The following is a 17,446-nucleotide window of genomic DNA, read 5'->3' as shown; positions in this document are numbered from 1 at the left end:
TTCCCATCCTTATTCACCCTCATTTGTCATCCTCGTCTGCTGATCGATGGAGGCCGTCCACGAGGGAACCATTGGCCAATCCAACGGCCCTCCAGGGGTCGTTGGATCAAGTCCCACCTCTTGTGGGGTTGAGAGAACCCTTCTCAACCCCTTAAAAACGAGAATTGAATGCATTTCCTCTCATCTATCATCTCAATAAGAAAGAAAAGATAAGCAAATGAAATATAATAGCATATAATAAGTAGACACATTTGGTTGAACATCTCCAAGGTGTTGAACTAAATTACCCCTGTAACTTCCAAAATTGACCTTAAAATATATATATATAACTATAAAGTAACTACTAAGCCCATATAAATCCTATTCTACTCTTATAATTAACTAAGTAATTATAATAGTCATCCTTAAATTTCTTATTAGTGCCTTTACTTTCTCCAAAACTTCTTCTATTCTCTTATTACTATCTTTTTCTTGATCTTTTATAAATTAGACCAAAAATATTAAATCCTCTAACTCTCTAGTTAACTATACTACCTTACAGATTCTTCTAACATATCTATTTAGTTCTCTTAGTAACTAAATAATCTCTAGACATACACCAATCTTTACTATCTTTTTCTTGATCTTTTATAAATTAGACCAAAAATATTAAATCCTCTAACTCTCTAGTTAACTATACTACCTTACAGATTCTTCTAACATATCTATTTAGTTCTCTTAGTAACTAAATAATCTCTAGACATACACCAATCTTCTCTACTCTATAAAGTAAATGCATACACACACACACATCTCTAGACTTACACCAATCTTCTCTACTCTATAAAGTAGATACACATACACACACACACACACACATCTTTTCATCTACTCCCATCTATTATCCAACTTATATTACTTGCTTCCCTTTATCTTTACAATACTTATTCTCTCTTTCTACTTTCATTTCTACCTATTACTAAACTAAAGACCTCTATAAACTAACTTATTATCTCTTATTACTATGCCTCTTATTTCTCATCTCATTAAAATATTAGTCCCACTATCCTTAGAATCTACTCATATTCTCATATAGCTTACTAATAATTAATTAACCCTAGCCTTTATTCATAGAACTTTACTATTTTTATATCTTATTAAACTTCTCTACTTAGCGCATGATTCAAACAAATATTTCTCAAAACTCTTACTACATCTCTCATTTATTTATTATATCTAGTATCTATATGTATAAATAGTATCTAATATTCTACCATTTACTAGTTACTTATAATTTACTACACTCACCATCTTCATTAGTATTTTTACTATCATCAAAACTCAATTTCCATTAGTATTTTACCTCTAAAGGCTAGTACCTGTGGAGACGACCTTACTCTTACAATACATTCGATTTTGATTTTACATATTTTTTCAAATTTATATGATTTTAGAAAACTAAATTGAAACAACAATTAAAATTACTACGCAATTTGCCTGCATCAATGACTGGTCAGTAGCTGTTGTATTCATGGTTCCTTTAGGCAAGAAATCTTTGGGATTCACACAAGGACTATCTGAAATGGCATAAATAAATCCACCCATTGCCCATTAATGGTCACCTTCTAGGAAACCTCAATATAGGGATTTAATAGCTTTTCAGGTTATCTAACTGTACCTAAAATCATGTTCAATAAAAATACTATGTAGATACTTGATCTAATCCCATTAATTTCATCAATTGTTGACTATGGAGAAAAAAAATATGATGATAGGAATTTTAGGTAACGCAGATTCATGTTTTGAAGATCAAAGAGATTATGTGGTGACATAGAAAGAATGACCAGGTCCAAAAAAAGAATATTCTAGAGAATAAGGCAATGTTTTTGCTTCAACATCTGATAAAGTTAGTACATGTGCATAATGAAAATCAAACTAATCATAATTTTTTGGATCAAAATAAAAATTCCCCTTTTCCAGGAAACTCAAAAAAATTACATCCTCCCTAGAATCTTAATTGTATATTATTTTAAATGTGAGAAAATAATTCTTTGATGTACCTGCTTGAGGTTCAATGTTTGTCTTTATGCCAATCTAAAATGGTTATAACTGTGAATAGAAAGAGCCTGGACAAGATAATGGGTACATGAGTAAGGTTTCTTATGATTTTCATGTCTACATTGTTGAATTCCAGATTAAAATTCAAAATCTAAATTAACCATCACGTCCTCTAGCTTCCTCGCAGGTTGCCTAGTATACCCATTAATTGGTTTGAACTTGAAGAAAAATAGCTTTGAAGCCCAATTTTAAATTTATAAAATAGGGGTTTTGGTATGATATTTACACTAGGTTTAGGATCTTAATGTTATATGTTAAACTTTAAACTTATTTCACATTTAGCAAATAGATATCCTAATGGATATTATGTGGCCTACAAGCTAATCACACTACCATGTCTCCACCATTCTGTTTTGTTTTGTTTATAATGAAGTCCTTGGATATAAACAATTAGAGAGTAAATTATAATATAATCATAATACAGATTTCACTGGACATTAAATATCTGTGCTTAATATTCTTATGGGTAGGACACTCAAGATGGATATCAAAAAATCTGGTTAGATAACATTATCTAATCTCAGTTATATGATTTGTATTGCTGGTATTGTATCCCTTAGTGTGGATGCACTAAGGATAAATAATGAGTACTCTTGGTATAAAAGAAGAAAACTCAACATTTCTTCCAAAATGTGATTATGTGATCTTCTACCTTCGGTATAAAAGGATAACCAAGGAATTTAAAATGTCTTCACTTGCATGCATGATGGGGGACCATCGTGACAACACCGACTCGGGACATATTCAACAGCATCGAGCCACTCGCGCCGACGTTCGCAACCCCGCCTTCAAGTATCCAGCGTAGATGGTTCCTTCATTTCACATATTATTTTGTTGTATTTCGTTACAGTTTAATTTTGCTTAACTACTGGACCGGGCCAGTGTGTTTGGGCCTTGTCCATGTAATTTTCACTTTTCTAATTGTAACAGTTGTCTAGGGAAAGGACTTCGTCTCGCTATGATTTCTTCCCTTAGAGTCGTTCACTTGGCACCTATCCTCCCTATATAAGGGGATAGCATTCCCAAGTGTAGTCAGGATTTGATGAAATTGGAAAAAGTTGAATGTTTCTTTCTTGTTGTCTTTAGAGAGAATAGATAGCATTTAGTTCCTAGAGAGTGGAGAATGTGTTTCTACGTCATTTTCCTTGCCACCCACATCGAGATCACTAAGTGGAGCGCCTCGCCGCTGACCTGTCCCCTCCCTGCCCTGTTTCGTGAAGAACCTTCCAAGAATCAGAGTTCTTGTTTGTTTCATCGTCCAAGAATCATCAAGAATCAATATCCTTCGCCTTTGACTGCATCGTGGAGGAATTGATTGATGCACATCTCACCGCCAGTTGCTCGTCGCTCACAGTCATGCACTGTGCTCTGCTCGAGCCCGTCGGCGCCCCGCCCACGTGCCATGTTTGCTCACCTCTTCGCCCTAGCTATGCGCCGTGCCAGATCGGTGTGGTGTGTCTTGTCGCACGCTTTTCCAACAACCCCTACATCTGCCGCTCGCCAACCCCCACCCCTGATAACGCACCCCCACCGCTTGCCTCAGCGAGGTGTTCAGCCGCGCGTACCACGCCTTGCAGTGTGCCGCTATTGGGCCGCTCAGTGCTCCTGCCCGCACTCACTGCTGTGCGTAGCGCCCTGCTACGCGCCGCTCCTGCCCGTGCGCCATTCTTTCCTGCGCACGTTGTGTTTGGTCGCGCTCGTCCATCTGACTTCTCATGCTTGCCTTCTCGACCATATCATCGGCGCTTGATCTCTACGACCACGACTTAATACACCCACGGCTTGTTGATTTCCCGCCAGGTTCTTCCCCGTTCTCCCCTTTACGCTTCAGTATTATTACGTCTTACAGTGCCGTCTTCCCCTATCATTTCCTCTGCCCATTTACTTGAAGACTGATCAAACAGGATAGCCACCACTCGTCGAGAGGTAGGGTATTCCTTGTGGTAGGAGATTGGTTTTCTGATATAAAGGTGTGAACATCTTAGAACCGTAAACACTCCTTGCGTCCTAGGTGTCTAGTGATTTCGAGGGTCATTGGGAGTATAATTTTGATTAACCTTTTCATTCGAGAATTTACTAGATTGTTCATCTAAAATCAACTGCACCTTTTATTGCTTGATTAAGAGTTTTCTTAAAAAATCTGCACGTCTTCATAATCATCATCTCGTTGAGCATCCTACTGTGTTGTAATGCGAGCCGCCGATCCCGGCACCCGTCATATTACATCAATGCACCAATTCCATAAATATGATATAGGGATCAAGATGGGGTTGTCTACCCTCGATATAAAAGGAGAAAACTCAAGAGAGGCAATGCGATGAAGTACTTGGCCAATGTAGTGGAATATTAGAGAAGCACGCCTATAATAATTTTCTAAATGCATCAATACTACCTGAGATCACCAAATAGGGTTTGATGGGTATTAAGAGCGTCAAGCAAATGGACTATATACACATGATAATCAATGAAATCAATATTCTAGAGAGAGTTATCGTACTATTTTGTATCTTCTAGATCTTAAGGTGTAGCCTATCGCTCCAATGGCTATAAACTTCACCAATCAATTAGGCTTGTTCCATTTTTTATTAATTAATATATACCTTGATATAGTTAACTAATAGGGTTGCCCAATAAAAGGTTATTAGGCCCCTATTAACTTGTCTAATACATGGGGTGTTGAAAAAGGTTACACACTTAAGATTATGTAAGTGCTGCTAGAAACACTCTAATTTTGGGGTGGGTTATAAAACGTTCTGAGGTATAGGGACTCTTCAAAAATATTATATAAGAAGTTTTTAAAAATTTCTAAAAGATTGTATTTAAAGGCGACAGACTCATTTCATACCCATGTGAGCCATTGTTGTGTGGCCGCTCTTTTACTCTGACTCTTTATTTCTGAGTGTTGCTTCTAGTGAGACTAGATTGTTAGAAATCCTCTTAGATTTATGTAAATTTAGTTTTGGGGGAATGAATAGGAGTTCCAATGTTCTAAAGGTCGTGTTGATATATATAGAGGTGAAGCAATGAATGGCTTGAAGAAACTCATTTGAATATAAGTTTTTTATTTGCTGGGTGTTATGATCATTTATGTTTTTTTCATAAGATCAGTTTTTCATTCAGTATTATGTTACGTGATTATTTTGGATTGTTGAAAACATCTAAAATCTTATGGGTCCCTTATATTTCTTAGATTATTTTATATTTCAATAAATGTGAACTCGGTGGGTGAGGATGCTGTGAACATGGGCGTCGCGGGCGCGGGCGCAAAGAGCACGGATGCGGTGGTTGTGGGCGCAGGTGCGTGGGTGGGGGGCGTCTGCGTGTTGGCGCTGGGCGGCGGTGGGTGTGGCAATTGCGATAGAGACGTCACTGGTGGCGGCGATAGTGAAGATGGACAGAACACCAAGAAAAACACTAAGAAAGGCAGTTATTGGCGGTTCCCACCCCAAGAACCAGGTTCTTGGCAAGGAGATCAGGACGTCGATCGTTCGAGGCGATGGCGGAGCATCAGCTGGCAAGCAAGTTGTCGGATGAAGACTTCTTGCATGATCAGGCAACCAAGAAGACGACTTCTTGATGTTGCTCCAAGAAACCAATGCAAGGCGGCCGTGACGACGACAAGCAGTTCCTCACAGAGTGATCTCAACGTGTGGAAGAGCTTCACGTCGTGGGGCGATTCTCACGTTCTACTCTAGAAAATGATAAACTTCCTCGAAGAGGAGGGCAGAAACCCAAATGAGCAAGAACACTCAATTTCAATTCAATTTTCTCTCTAAGGCTTCCGTGGGCATGGCATCCCTTTATATAGGAGGGTGGATGCCTAAGTGAGCCGAAATAGGGGAACACTGTCTCGTGATGAGGTTTCCCCTTAAGCATTTACCCAACATTAAGAAACAAAAAATAACAACGGATGAGCCCAAAACACAGCAGCCCAATCAAAATACACGAAATGAAAATACACGAAATGAAAGTGCATGACTCACAGTCATTGTCTATGCCTAGTACGTGAAACCGGGGTTACGGATGTTGGCGCGAGCTGCGCGGCGAGGTTGTTGATGTCCCGAGTCCTGGGTGGCACAATGGCCCACCATCAGATTTCCACCTCAATGGTTTCCTCAACTATTATTAATTCTACTCACATGATTTTGCTCATTTTTATTTCATTTTATTATATTATTAATTGCATGCACAAATTGAAGCCCAAAAGCATTATCAATATAATGAAGGATAATATTTACATTTTCACAAGAATACCACTAGTGGAAGCGTTAATACTATTAACAAAAGTTAAATTTGTAGGATTTGCAAGGAGTTATGTTGAAAAATTACAAGAGTTGTGTTCATTGAAAAAGGTTTATCTACTTTAACTTTCATTGCTTCAGTTCTTAATCTCTGTCTTTTCTCTTGCAATGCTGCACTTTGCCTCTTGATAAATGCATTCTTCAAATCAAGATTCATTTTCTGATTCTTCTTGTCATCTTGGAATTACATGATAAATATAATATAGGTGAATTTTTGGCCTAAAAATGTGGATGGATTTCCTTGAGGAACCTGCATGAAGGACCTGAAATATTCAATTAGTTCCTCTGTAGCATTCCCCATTCCTCCAATGTATCTTTCTACCTTGTCCATCCTGAATTCCAGCTCCACTATTTTGACATTAATGAGTCCCCGAGACTTAGTCCTATATTTTTCTCATTATGAGAAAACCCTTTCTAACAGCCCCAGTTGTCCCCATACCTTTTCAATAACTTCATATATTCATCTGTATGTGTTTCTAAAAACATACCCCAACTATGTTCGCCATGCTCCTCTCATTATCAGTAAGCTCACCATGAAATGTTTTAAATAGTTTCCAATGTGGAATAACTTGATGAGGGAATTTCCAAGAGATTTCATGAATATCTAATATGCCCCACTAAATAAATCATTTCCAAGGTCATCTTCTAAGTGAAAAAATAATGAGGAAGAAGTTCTTCATCAAATTATAAGATTGAAAATATTGCACCAAAAATTTGAACCAATCCTTGGATATATCTTTCAGTGAAAATGAGAAGATTCTAATCTTCAGAACTTCTTGGGATATCCTGAGTAGTCATACGTTGCAAAAATTTCCATTAACTCCTCAAGACATTCACAGCGTCATTAATATTTCCATATTAGTGTATACTTTGCACTAATCATTCTCAGCTATAGATGCAGCAGTACTGGTTAGGTCTGGATCTCAGATGGTCCAAATACTCCTTTGGTATCATGCTTCTTCATCCTTAGTTTTGTGGTGGTTTTGATATTCTCCAGTTCTGCCCACAAGGAATTGTCTCCCCTCTGAATTCTTAACAAGAGACTCTAAAGTTGGTATTTTTCTATATTATAATATTTTTTCAATGACAATTAGATGAGGACTGTAGGGATCTCCCACTATCCATTTAATAAAAACAGCTCTAGACAATGAACTAAAGAGACAATTTTTTGTATGGCAATCAGAAAAGTTGATATCAAGTTAATTAAGTAAAGAGAAAAATATTAAAAATAATAAAATAATGTGGTACGACATAACTATTTTTACTTGTTCAATTTTCTGATTTATAGGACACCTGCCTCCATGACAGGGACCGTAAGTGATTACTTTAATTTCAGAGGATAAATATAGAAATCGGGTAAAACATTAAAACAATAATATTATGATATTTGTTTCTTAGATGCTTAATAATATGTTTATAGTAAGGGGTGAGTTATCAAGGAGTTGGGGATTTTTTTATTTTTACTTAAAAGTGAAGAATTTTGGTGTGACGAGAAGACACAAAAAGGGGATAAGATCAAAAGAAAATGCAGTTTATACCACGGGAACATGGAGTTGAATTCTGAATCTGGTGTGAGTGCATGAAGTGCACACTAGAGCAGGCATTCTAAAGTGTGCGGCTATATGCTGGTACGGTTTGCAGGCTCAAGTAGTGTGTACAAGGTCATGTGCCTGTTTGCACATGGGAATGGGTTTAGGCTTGATTGCAAGGTTGTTAATATTAGAGGTTTAAGGTGTGCAGGATAGCATGTGGGATGTAGCCAAATATGTGCTCCTAGTAGTGTGAGCCACATGTGACGCGCGTATGTAAACACAGATGTGGGCTCATGTGTTATCCCAATTGCATTGATCTTCATGGAATTATGCTTCCTAAAAACTAATCAAACTCAAATGTCTTCTTGAAGTAAATGAAATAAATATAAAATTTGTTATTACTCAAGTGTGATAATTGAAATGAATTCTGAAAATATATACATTGATTAGTTAATTTTGATGAGATCATCATATGGCGATAAATTATTTTTAATTGTATCCTGAATCTTTTAATTTGAATGATACTCAAGATGGACGTTGAAGGCCAAGACTTAGCTGCCTCAAATATTCCAATTCGATCTCTATGGCTGATGACATCAAATATGTAGTGATAAATATGTATTTTAATGATTTATCTTACTATTTATATCAAGAATATGCACAAAATTATCACTTATTCATGTTGAAAATGAAATTAATGCTCAGTTTTGTAATCGGTCCTAACTAATGGGGTTTAACAATTTATGAAATAACCCCACTTGATTCCCTTGAATCAAGTGGTTTATTTTTCTCATTATTTCCTTGGAACTTCATTTATAACAGGACTCATGTAATTAGAATATTAACGGTGGAGAAGAGAGAGACCTAAAGCACAATGAAGCCCACTATGGAGCAGGTCCAGTCCAGATCCCAAAAGGAGCTTAAGCCCATTCAAAGGAGAGACCTATTTTTAAGGAGAAATTCAAGTGGGTGGTTGATGTTTACTTCCTAAAAAGGGGGGCACAAAATTGACTGGCCAAATTGAGAATCCTGGCCGCACATTCTAGCTTTCTCACATTGAGAATATAGTATCTTCATTTATACCGCTTTTCTCCCACATTGTAATGATTCCTGAATTTCTGTCCCAAACAATGTTTTGGAAGCCTTGAGTGCTGCAGTGTTTCTTGGATCTACTCTGTTTGAGTGTCAGGCTGACTGAAGAAGGGAATCAAACCATCAGGTTTGGAGAAAACTGAAGAAGAATGCATCCTTGGCCGGAAAGGGAGTGACATTAGAGATTCATGCATTATCAGACATTCCTGCCTTCCGCACTCAATTTTTCTGACTTGATTATTATAAGACATGATAGCCAAGACCCAAGGCTTTCCAACACAGAAAACGGTGCTCAACAATTCATCCTACAACTCAAATTATTAGATTTTACTGAACCAAAAAATCAGAGATCCACCACACATTTTTCGGCGCCACCACATCAAGTCACATGTGCTCCTGTGTTGAAACCCTTGCGCCCTCTGCTAAAACAGATACTGTAAGCTATTTTCAGTAGTTATTATTTGATTTCTTAATATTACAAGATTGAAATAAAGTTTATCTTTGAGGTTATTCTCAACATTATTTAGTTTTTCTTTCATTGCATTTGCTTAAGAAATAAGAAAACTATTCCCTTTCTTAGAGTTAATTTTCTATTTTTATCTAAAAGACTATAAATATATAATCATGTAAAAAATATTCTAATTGATTTCTGTCTCTCTGTGGTTTGACCCTTACTCAAATCTATACTTAGTAAGGAAACATAACAACTTCGTTGTTTAATCCAAGAATTAACGACAACTTATATTCTTTTTTTGGGTTATCAATGGCACAAATTTTTGATACCCTATTAGGGTAGGAATTTAAAGGTACACAGTTTAACCTGACATAAAAATTGGGTTTCTATTTAATGATGGATATCATAAGGAACAAAAAATAATTAGATGTTTGGATTAGTACGTGGTTAAAAACCATCTTCTATCAGCAAAAATAATTGCCCTCAGTGCTCCAAATTAACCATTCTCTACATAAGGAAAAAAAATATGAAACATTGTCTTATCAAAGGAATTCTATGAGATGATAATGTTGGTTATGGCATTATGTCATTTTTATATTTTACTAAATTTGATTTAAGACATTAATGAGGAATATAATTAAGAAAGTTAACCAGTACATATGTTTTGAAGATCACACAACCGATATCATGCAAAGTTAAACGTTGGAACATTAAAGATCACATCAGAATGATGGCACATAATTTCTTCAGGGAATGAGATAGAAAACTCAAATACAATATCAATAAAGTTATAATCAACTCGAAATTCTTGGGACTCAAATTTTAGAACTAGTTCTCTAAATCATCTATTCACTTCTATGTAGGCTAAGCATATAAACATGCCTTGGTCTGTCCTTAGGAGATTTAATATTTCCTCACAAAATAGTTGCCGACATGTACCTCAAATCACTTCAATATTATATGAAAACAAATACTTCCATTGAATCTCATCAGAGCGATCAATAATATTTTCTCAAAAACTCAACTATTTTCCTGAAGGGGTCTATATTTCTCTATAACTCAATCTTGAATCAGATCTAATATCAAATCAGTTTTTACTCTCACCTGGAATAATAATCGAACTGAATCTTCAAGTAATATGTCACAAACTATTCAACCCAGGCTCCTAATCTTGTTTCATTATTTCTGCACATGAACTACTTTTAATTTTGGTACTTCAAATTCGAAGTAGAACAATTTTTCAAAATGATTCGTACCATCAATTTTCGATTTTTCTTCAATCCAAAAAACCACCCATTGAGGGCGCGACAGAGGACTGATTAAGTTTGAACAAATCTCCTGAAAGATTTTTAATTGTTACGACCCTTGAAATTCAGATTTTTAGAACCCTGATCGTTGTTTCTCCAATGTAGTTTCAGACTCTTTATTCTCATTGGCTGTTTAGAGATTTGTTTCTATTTCTGTTGCCCAAGTAACGGATCAACAATATCAGCTGAAAATAGTATAATTGTATATCAGTAAAATGCTAAAACTACTCGTAGCTTAAACACAAACTAAATTAATGTCATTATAGACCCAGCCATAAGCTAATGGTGCAAGCGCTGAAGTTTCTTCCACTCCTACACTTCCAATCTTTAAGAAAAGTCATTACATAGAACAGATGATGATTATTTGGTTATTATCTTTGTCTTCATGTTCGATCCCCAAAAAAGTCAATAACACTCCAAAAGACCTAAGTCAATAAACGCCAGAAAGAACTGGCTAGAGAGAAAATATAAATTCTCCCAATTTAATCGAGATGGTGATGCAAATGATTAGTTGACGACAATTGGTACTTTTTGGTCCAAAATGAGATTCGACCGATTAACAACTTAAATAGTTAAATTTCTTTTGATTAATATCCTAATGGAAACTTTATTCCATAAACATGTTAATCCTTTTATTCAAGTCTATATTTGAGAAAGAAACTAAATCATCCTGATTTGTATCCAACTCTTCAGCCTTTGTCAAATGCATTCTGGTTTCCACGGCAGCATGAAGCATTAATTTTTCAGACTGATTCAACTATTCCAATAAAATCCGGGAGAAAATAAACCCGTGTTCAATTACAACAAAATCATCATTTTTTATAGTAAAGAATTAGAGCCAAATACCTAGAAACTAGACATGGTCGTTCTGTTCTTTTTGTGAGAATTTGTGCGAATTGTCAGTTCTGTTTGGTTTTCCGAACAGAACAAAAACAAATTCGAACAGAGCATCGCACGGACCCGTGTGCGGTTCTTTTGTTCGCTTTGTGTGAATTTGTGCGAATGTGCAAATTTTGTTCATTTTTGAAAGAAAAAAAAGAACAAGGCCCCATGCGGTTGTTTTGTGCGAATTTTGTGTTTGTTTAAACCATGCCAACTAGAAACCATGCCATTCTTAACATGAAACGTTGAGCAAGGAAGTAAACAAACGAGTAAAATATTCAGGCAGAGGCTAGAAATAAAAATTTAGCAGAATATAGAGATCAAAATTTAAAGACAGAAAGGAGTGGTTATCTACTGGACCTGTTGCAGAGGAGGGATGGTATCAGCGGCGACGTCTACGGCGGGTGCGTCCTCATTGGCTACCCTGTTCTCGCCATTGCCGAGCACATCGTCCAGGGCGTCGTCCTCTGCTGCAATGTCCTCAACGTCCTCCTCGATGGTATCGTCACCGCCCGGAAGACGTCTCGTCTTCGGGCCGTGCTCGAGCTGGTGGCTCTCGAGCTCTTTGTCCATCGTCTCCTGCAGGTTCTCCAAAGTGCCCTTGTTCCTCCCATTACCCCCATTCTGCCACCTCTCCAACTCCACCTCCACATTCGCCATGCACTGATCACTGATCTGCTTCTGGAACTCTGTCAGCTCTGCTCTTCGGCGGTTCTTCCACTCCGTAAACACCTGTCATGAATATTCTTATTCTCTGTTATTACTTTTTAATATAGCTTTATAAGAATAAAGAAAATGGATTAAATCATTAATCTACCTCCTGCTTTCTCTGGTCAGATGTGGTTGAATCACTCTCCATTGGTCTGGTCGGTAGGTAGTATATTTGAGGTTCCGTCTTTGTCCTAAGAAACAAATACAAGTTCGGTAAAGATCGAGACTGCATCCATTACCAAATCAGTATGACTTATGTGGAACGGTGTGGAGATACTTCTGACATTATATACTATGATTTAAATGCATGGCACATGCAAACGGAAACTTATCTGTCGCAATTAAATGTCAATATGGACACTTTGGGCCAAAAATAAAAATAACCTGCAATACAAGAAAATAATCAAGCCCGCTAAAACCACATAACTTGGATCAGATTGAGTAATTGGGAAGAGTACGGAACATGATTATAGTTTTACCTTAAAAAATTGCACAGCCTCTTGTGATGCTCAGACCATCGAATAAAAAGTAGCTCCAACTTTTTTTCCTCTGCCTTGGCTGCAATACGTGCTCGAAGCGTCTGATGATGAAACAGACAGCTCGTCACTCTTTGATTGTGCAGTAAAACTAGGAAGAAATATCGATGATAATGATGATGAAAAGAGGACAATGAGCAATCATCATTCCTCCAAGCTCAAATATGGATGAAGATGACGATGACAAAAACAAATTCATCATCACCTGTCAAGGTGTGAAGCCTAACTCAGTCAAATGACAGCCAGTAACCCTGGAATGGGGATGGTGAGTGGGTGATGAGGATGACTAATCTTTGTTGATACCATCTGGTTTAGCAGAATTCTATTTGATATCATTTTCCATCGGTCAATGAATAATCGTCAAGTCATCATTATTTGTCCAAGACCAAACATTGGTATGATGATGATGAGATATCTGAGGATGACAATGATGATGACAATAACAAATTCCTCATTGGCCGCCAATCAGAGAGAACAATAGATATTTCCAAGGAAAATCTTCGGCAGAGAATTTCAACAAAATGACAAAGCGATCAAAATAAAAGTCACGCCTGCAAAGCCTCATATAAGGAACAGAATCTCACAAGATCACGTCGACGTTTGATTGCAATTTGTTCACGTTCTTGTTGCCTCAATCTTTCGCTTTCCTCTTTTGCTCTTTGCTCAGCCTAATGAAAAAAGAATCGTAAGATAATACGTCAAAGGCTGAGAATATAAAGTAATTAATAAAAGGGAAAAGTGTTAACATAAATAAAGTTACATTTGTACGCATTATTTAAGAGGATATTATATTTATGGAGTTTTTCACAATATTCCTAGAGCTGAACTTGGTTGTTGGTACAGCACTGAGAGATAACTCTGAAGTGTATCCCTCCCAAGATAGATCGTCTTTTCCACTATGCTTCCCACAAGAAAATTATTGTTCTGACATGAGATTAAAACAATCGCCGCACTAATTATGATCAAATGCGGCTGCTCCCTTCTAAACCAAGTCAAATCATTAAGGGGAGTTAGATTTCCCATTGAACCTTATAAGTGGAAAAGTTGTCGGAGAAAAAATAAGAAGAGTCTTCAACTAATAAAAACTGCTAAAATTCAAGACGGATGCTACATCATTCCTCTATCTTTAGAGTACTTGACGGGCTCATCTTTTAAACCAAATAATGTTTATTCCAAAACAGCTGAAATATTACGAAATGGAAATATAATATATTGTAAGAAAAATGAAAAGTTAATTTTGATTTATTGAACAGGGAAAATAACTCAATATATCTCCTCTCACTGTATTTCAGTCATCAAAATACCGACAGAATCCACAGATTTCGAGAAACTAGAAAATATGAATTCAAGAGTTTAGGAATCTTGATAATCATGAAATCGAGCTCGTTAAGCCTGTGTAACTCGCAACACTTCATCAAACAGAGATATGGCCGCTCTTTTGACCTAATCTATGGTCATTATATGAATGGAAAAAAGCTCACCCTCTGTAAAGAATCAGAACGTCTCATGTATGCCTCCGAAGTGGATAGTTTTTTGTCCTCCTGTTGGAATTTCTGGCATCCAAAACAGCTAGCTTAGTTATTGACATGATTCAATTTCGTACCAGAATAATAGAAATGAAGCTTTAAAACTTCAGCAGTCCATCGGTTGACAAGAAAGACTAGCTGGGTATCTGTAGACTGAATGAACTCATTTTCCAAGCAACCTGATTTAAAGACTAAAAGCCTATTCTACCATTTACGAGAAAAATGCATTTGCAGAAAATATAATCACAAACAGACCCGAAAAATTCCTTCCTTTATTTGTTCTACTGAAATGAATATTAACTAGTCTGAATAATTACATCTGGTTGACAGAGTCTACCAGACTAGAGCACAACAAAAAGGGAATGGTGAAGCAACATGTGTCTCAAGGTTCTCTAGATGATCATGGCTACTGAAATGAATATTAACTAGTCTGAATAATTACACCTGGTTGACAAAGTCTACCAGACTAGGTACAACAAAAAGGGAATGGCGAAGCAACATGTATCTCAAGGTTCTCTAGATGATCATGGCGACGGAAATGAATATTAACTACACTGAATAATTACATCTGGTTGACAAAGTCTACCAGACTACAGTACAACAAAAAGGGAATTGTGAAGCAACATGTGTCTCAAGGTTCTCTAGATGATCATGGCAAATTTCCTTCCTTTATTTGTTCTATTGGACGATGAAAAATTCGTAGCCATCATCAGCATCCACACAGATGGCCATCTTCACCCTAGCCACGACAAAATGAGGATGAAGATGACTTATCATCATCGTGCTGGACTGATACATCCATTATCAAGAACACAATGAAATTTACCTTGAAATATTTCAAAGAAAGACCAATGGATAGGAGACAGAAAGGAGAAGAGAGAGGTCCACAGAATGGGACGTCGCAAAGAGAGGAAGATGGGGCCTTGAGTGTGCCAAGCAAACAGTGAGTTCTAGAAGAATCTTCAAAACCCATAAAGCCATAACTATGTATCAAATATGGAAACGAGTTTTTTGAAGAAAAAAAATATGGAAAAGAGTTAATATTGGAGCCGGTCCGTCCAATAAACAAATTTTCAATATAAGAAACTTTAAAAACCCACTCTAAAAAGTGGCTCCGGTTACCATCAATTGAAAATGCGCGCAAAATATATAAAGTAGCTTTAGACGATCACAACACAACTGATAGGAGTTTCTGGTGGCCATAAAATTAAAATATGATAACCAGAAGACGACCCCAATTGAAGAATTTCCAAGAAGTGTTTATTAATTCAATCAGAGATATACCTCTAAAGTACCGAGAAGCTGCCCAAGCATTCTTCTGTTCCTCTTCACCAGACTCGGGTCCTCATCCTTTGGCAGGACTCTGGGCACATGCTCTGATGTTGGCACACTGTAATCCTGAGACCCATTCACAAAAAACGAACAATATGAGGGCGGCTAAAACACAATGGGAAAAAAATCAAAGATTCAAAGACAATTACCAATCTCGAAAACCTCGGATTCCCCCGTCTCTTCAATCCGTCTACTCCTTGAGAGTCTGCCACTGATGATGCCCAATGAGAGTTTGCATCAGCGTTGCTTCCCACACCAGCCTCATCGGCGGTTATATTCACATCCTGAATCTTAGAACGATTCTCCCCGTCATCCCGATTATCAGTCGCCAGATCCCCGACCTACTTTGACAAAAAATTGGGAATCTAAGGAAACTTCTGTAAGACGTAGACAAAGAAGGAAGTTTCATGAATCAATCACCTTAACAACAGCGGAAGAGAGTCGCCTCTTCGCCGGAGGCTGGTCCTCGTTCTCGTTGCGATCCGCCTGAATCAAATTTTCAACAAAAAACCATGAAATTAGACGAAAACAGGCGATAGAATAGGCCGAACAGAGTAATTCAAACTCACAGGCCGCACAACTCCTCTCGAGCGGACGCCTGTAAGGGAACGCGGTCCATTTTGGACCAACCCGGCTCGACGAAGACCTCTGGGATCTCGCAGACGATCCGTTATCTGCGGCCATGAGAGACACCATGAACACCACGGATTGCTCAAACTAGGCACCAAGAAGAAGCGTAAGATCGAGGGAAGGGGAGAAATACGACCTCGCGCTGCTGGCGATGGAGCTCGTCGATCTCTCTGCGGAGTTCTTCGGCCGTCTTCTCGACGATCGTCGGGCCGTCGCCGTCGCCATTAGCCATGCTTCGCTCCCCCCGCCAAACCCTTGGCAATCAAATCTGAAAGTTACAGCTGTTCTAAATTACCCCCACTTTGGGTAATTTATAAAGCTCCGGATCTTCCGGGACGCGGACGATAGACGGGACGGGACGAAGTTCGTCCCGTCCAAGAAATTCTCATCCCGTCCTACGTCCCTAGACGAAACAGGGCATGCGTCAGCATTAGACCACTCAGAAATTGACACGTGGCCCAGCACGTGCCTCGGAACAGTCCCGTCCCTCGTCCAAGGCCCCAGACAGAATGGTTATTTCATCCATGGACGAAACGGTTATTTCGTCGTGGCCGAAACCTACATATACTCCCACAGGATGAAATAACCATCCCGTCCCCCGTCCAAGGCCCCAGACGGAACGGTTATTTCATCCATGGATGAAGCAATTGTCCCGTCAATCGTTAGGAATCCTGAACAGGAAGATTTTTTCGTCCACGGATGAAATCACCGTCCCGTCCGTGTCTTTGCACGATATGGGTAAATTTAGAGACCAGTATTTTTAGGACACTCACCCTTTGGCGGTAGCCTTGGTGGACATTGGATGCTGCTATCAGGGATGGATGCTGGACCAGATGTCCGAAGAGGGAATCTAATATCCGTCTAGACCAAGACCTGGTTAACGGCTGACGATATTGGATATTGGTTGTTGTAGTGCCGAAATCATGTATCTATATGTTTGATGACAATATTGGATATCGGTGGTGGAGATGGGGTTTTTCTGTTTCCAACTAAATGTTTTAAATTTTTTTTCTTAGGTTATTATATTATATTGTAGGGATTGCCCG

The 17,446-nt window shown here is 37.9% G+C and overlaps 1 protein-coding gene across 1 annotated transcript; it reads right to left on the bottom strand.

Moving 5' to 3' along the window:
• Positions 1-11,955: 11,955 nt before the first annotated feature.
• Positions 11,956-16,679, bottom strand: LOC144713780 (protein-protein interaction regulator family protein). The gene is made up of 10 exons (XM_078588463.1): positions 16,537-16,679; positions 16,340-16,444; positions 16,191-16,256; positions 15,920-16,111; positions 15,723-15,836; positions 14,394-14,465; positions 13,497-13,580; positions 12,856-12,956; positions 12,483-12,567; positions 11,956-12,397 (listed from the first exon to the last, which is right to left on the bottom strand). The coding sequence occupies exons 1-10, from the start codon at positions 16,630-16,632 to the stop codon at positions 12,017-12,019; spliced, it is 1,296 nt and encodes a 431-aa protein (XP_078444589.1). The 5' UTR covers positions 16,633-16,679; the 3' UTR covers positions 11,956-12,016.
• Positions 16,680-17,446: the final 767 nt, after the last annotated feature.

This window comes from Wolffia australiana, chromosome 16 (assembly GCF_029677425.1).
Source record: "Wolffia australiana isolate 7733 chromosome 16, ASM2967742v1".
Taxonomy (NCBI): domain Eukaryota; kingdom Viridiplantae; phylum Streptophyta; class Magnoliopsida; order Alismatales; family Araceae; genus Wolffia; species Wolffia australiana.
Note: the sequence above shows the minus strand (reverse complement) of the source record. Positions and strands in the feature narration are given on the sequence as shown.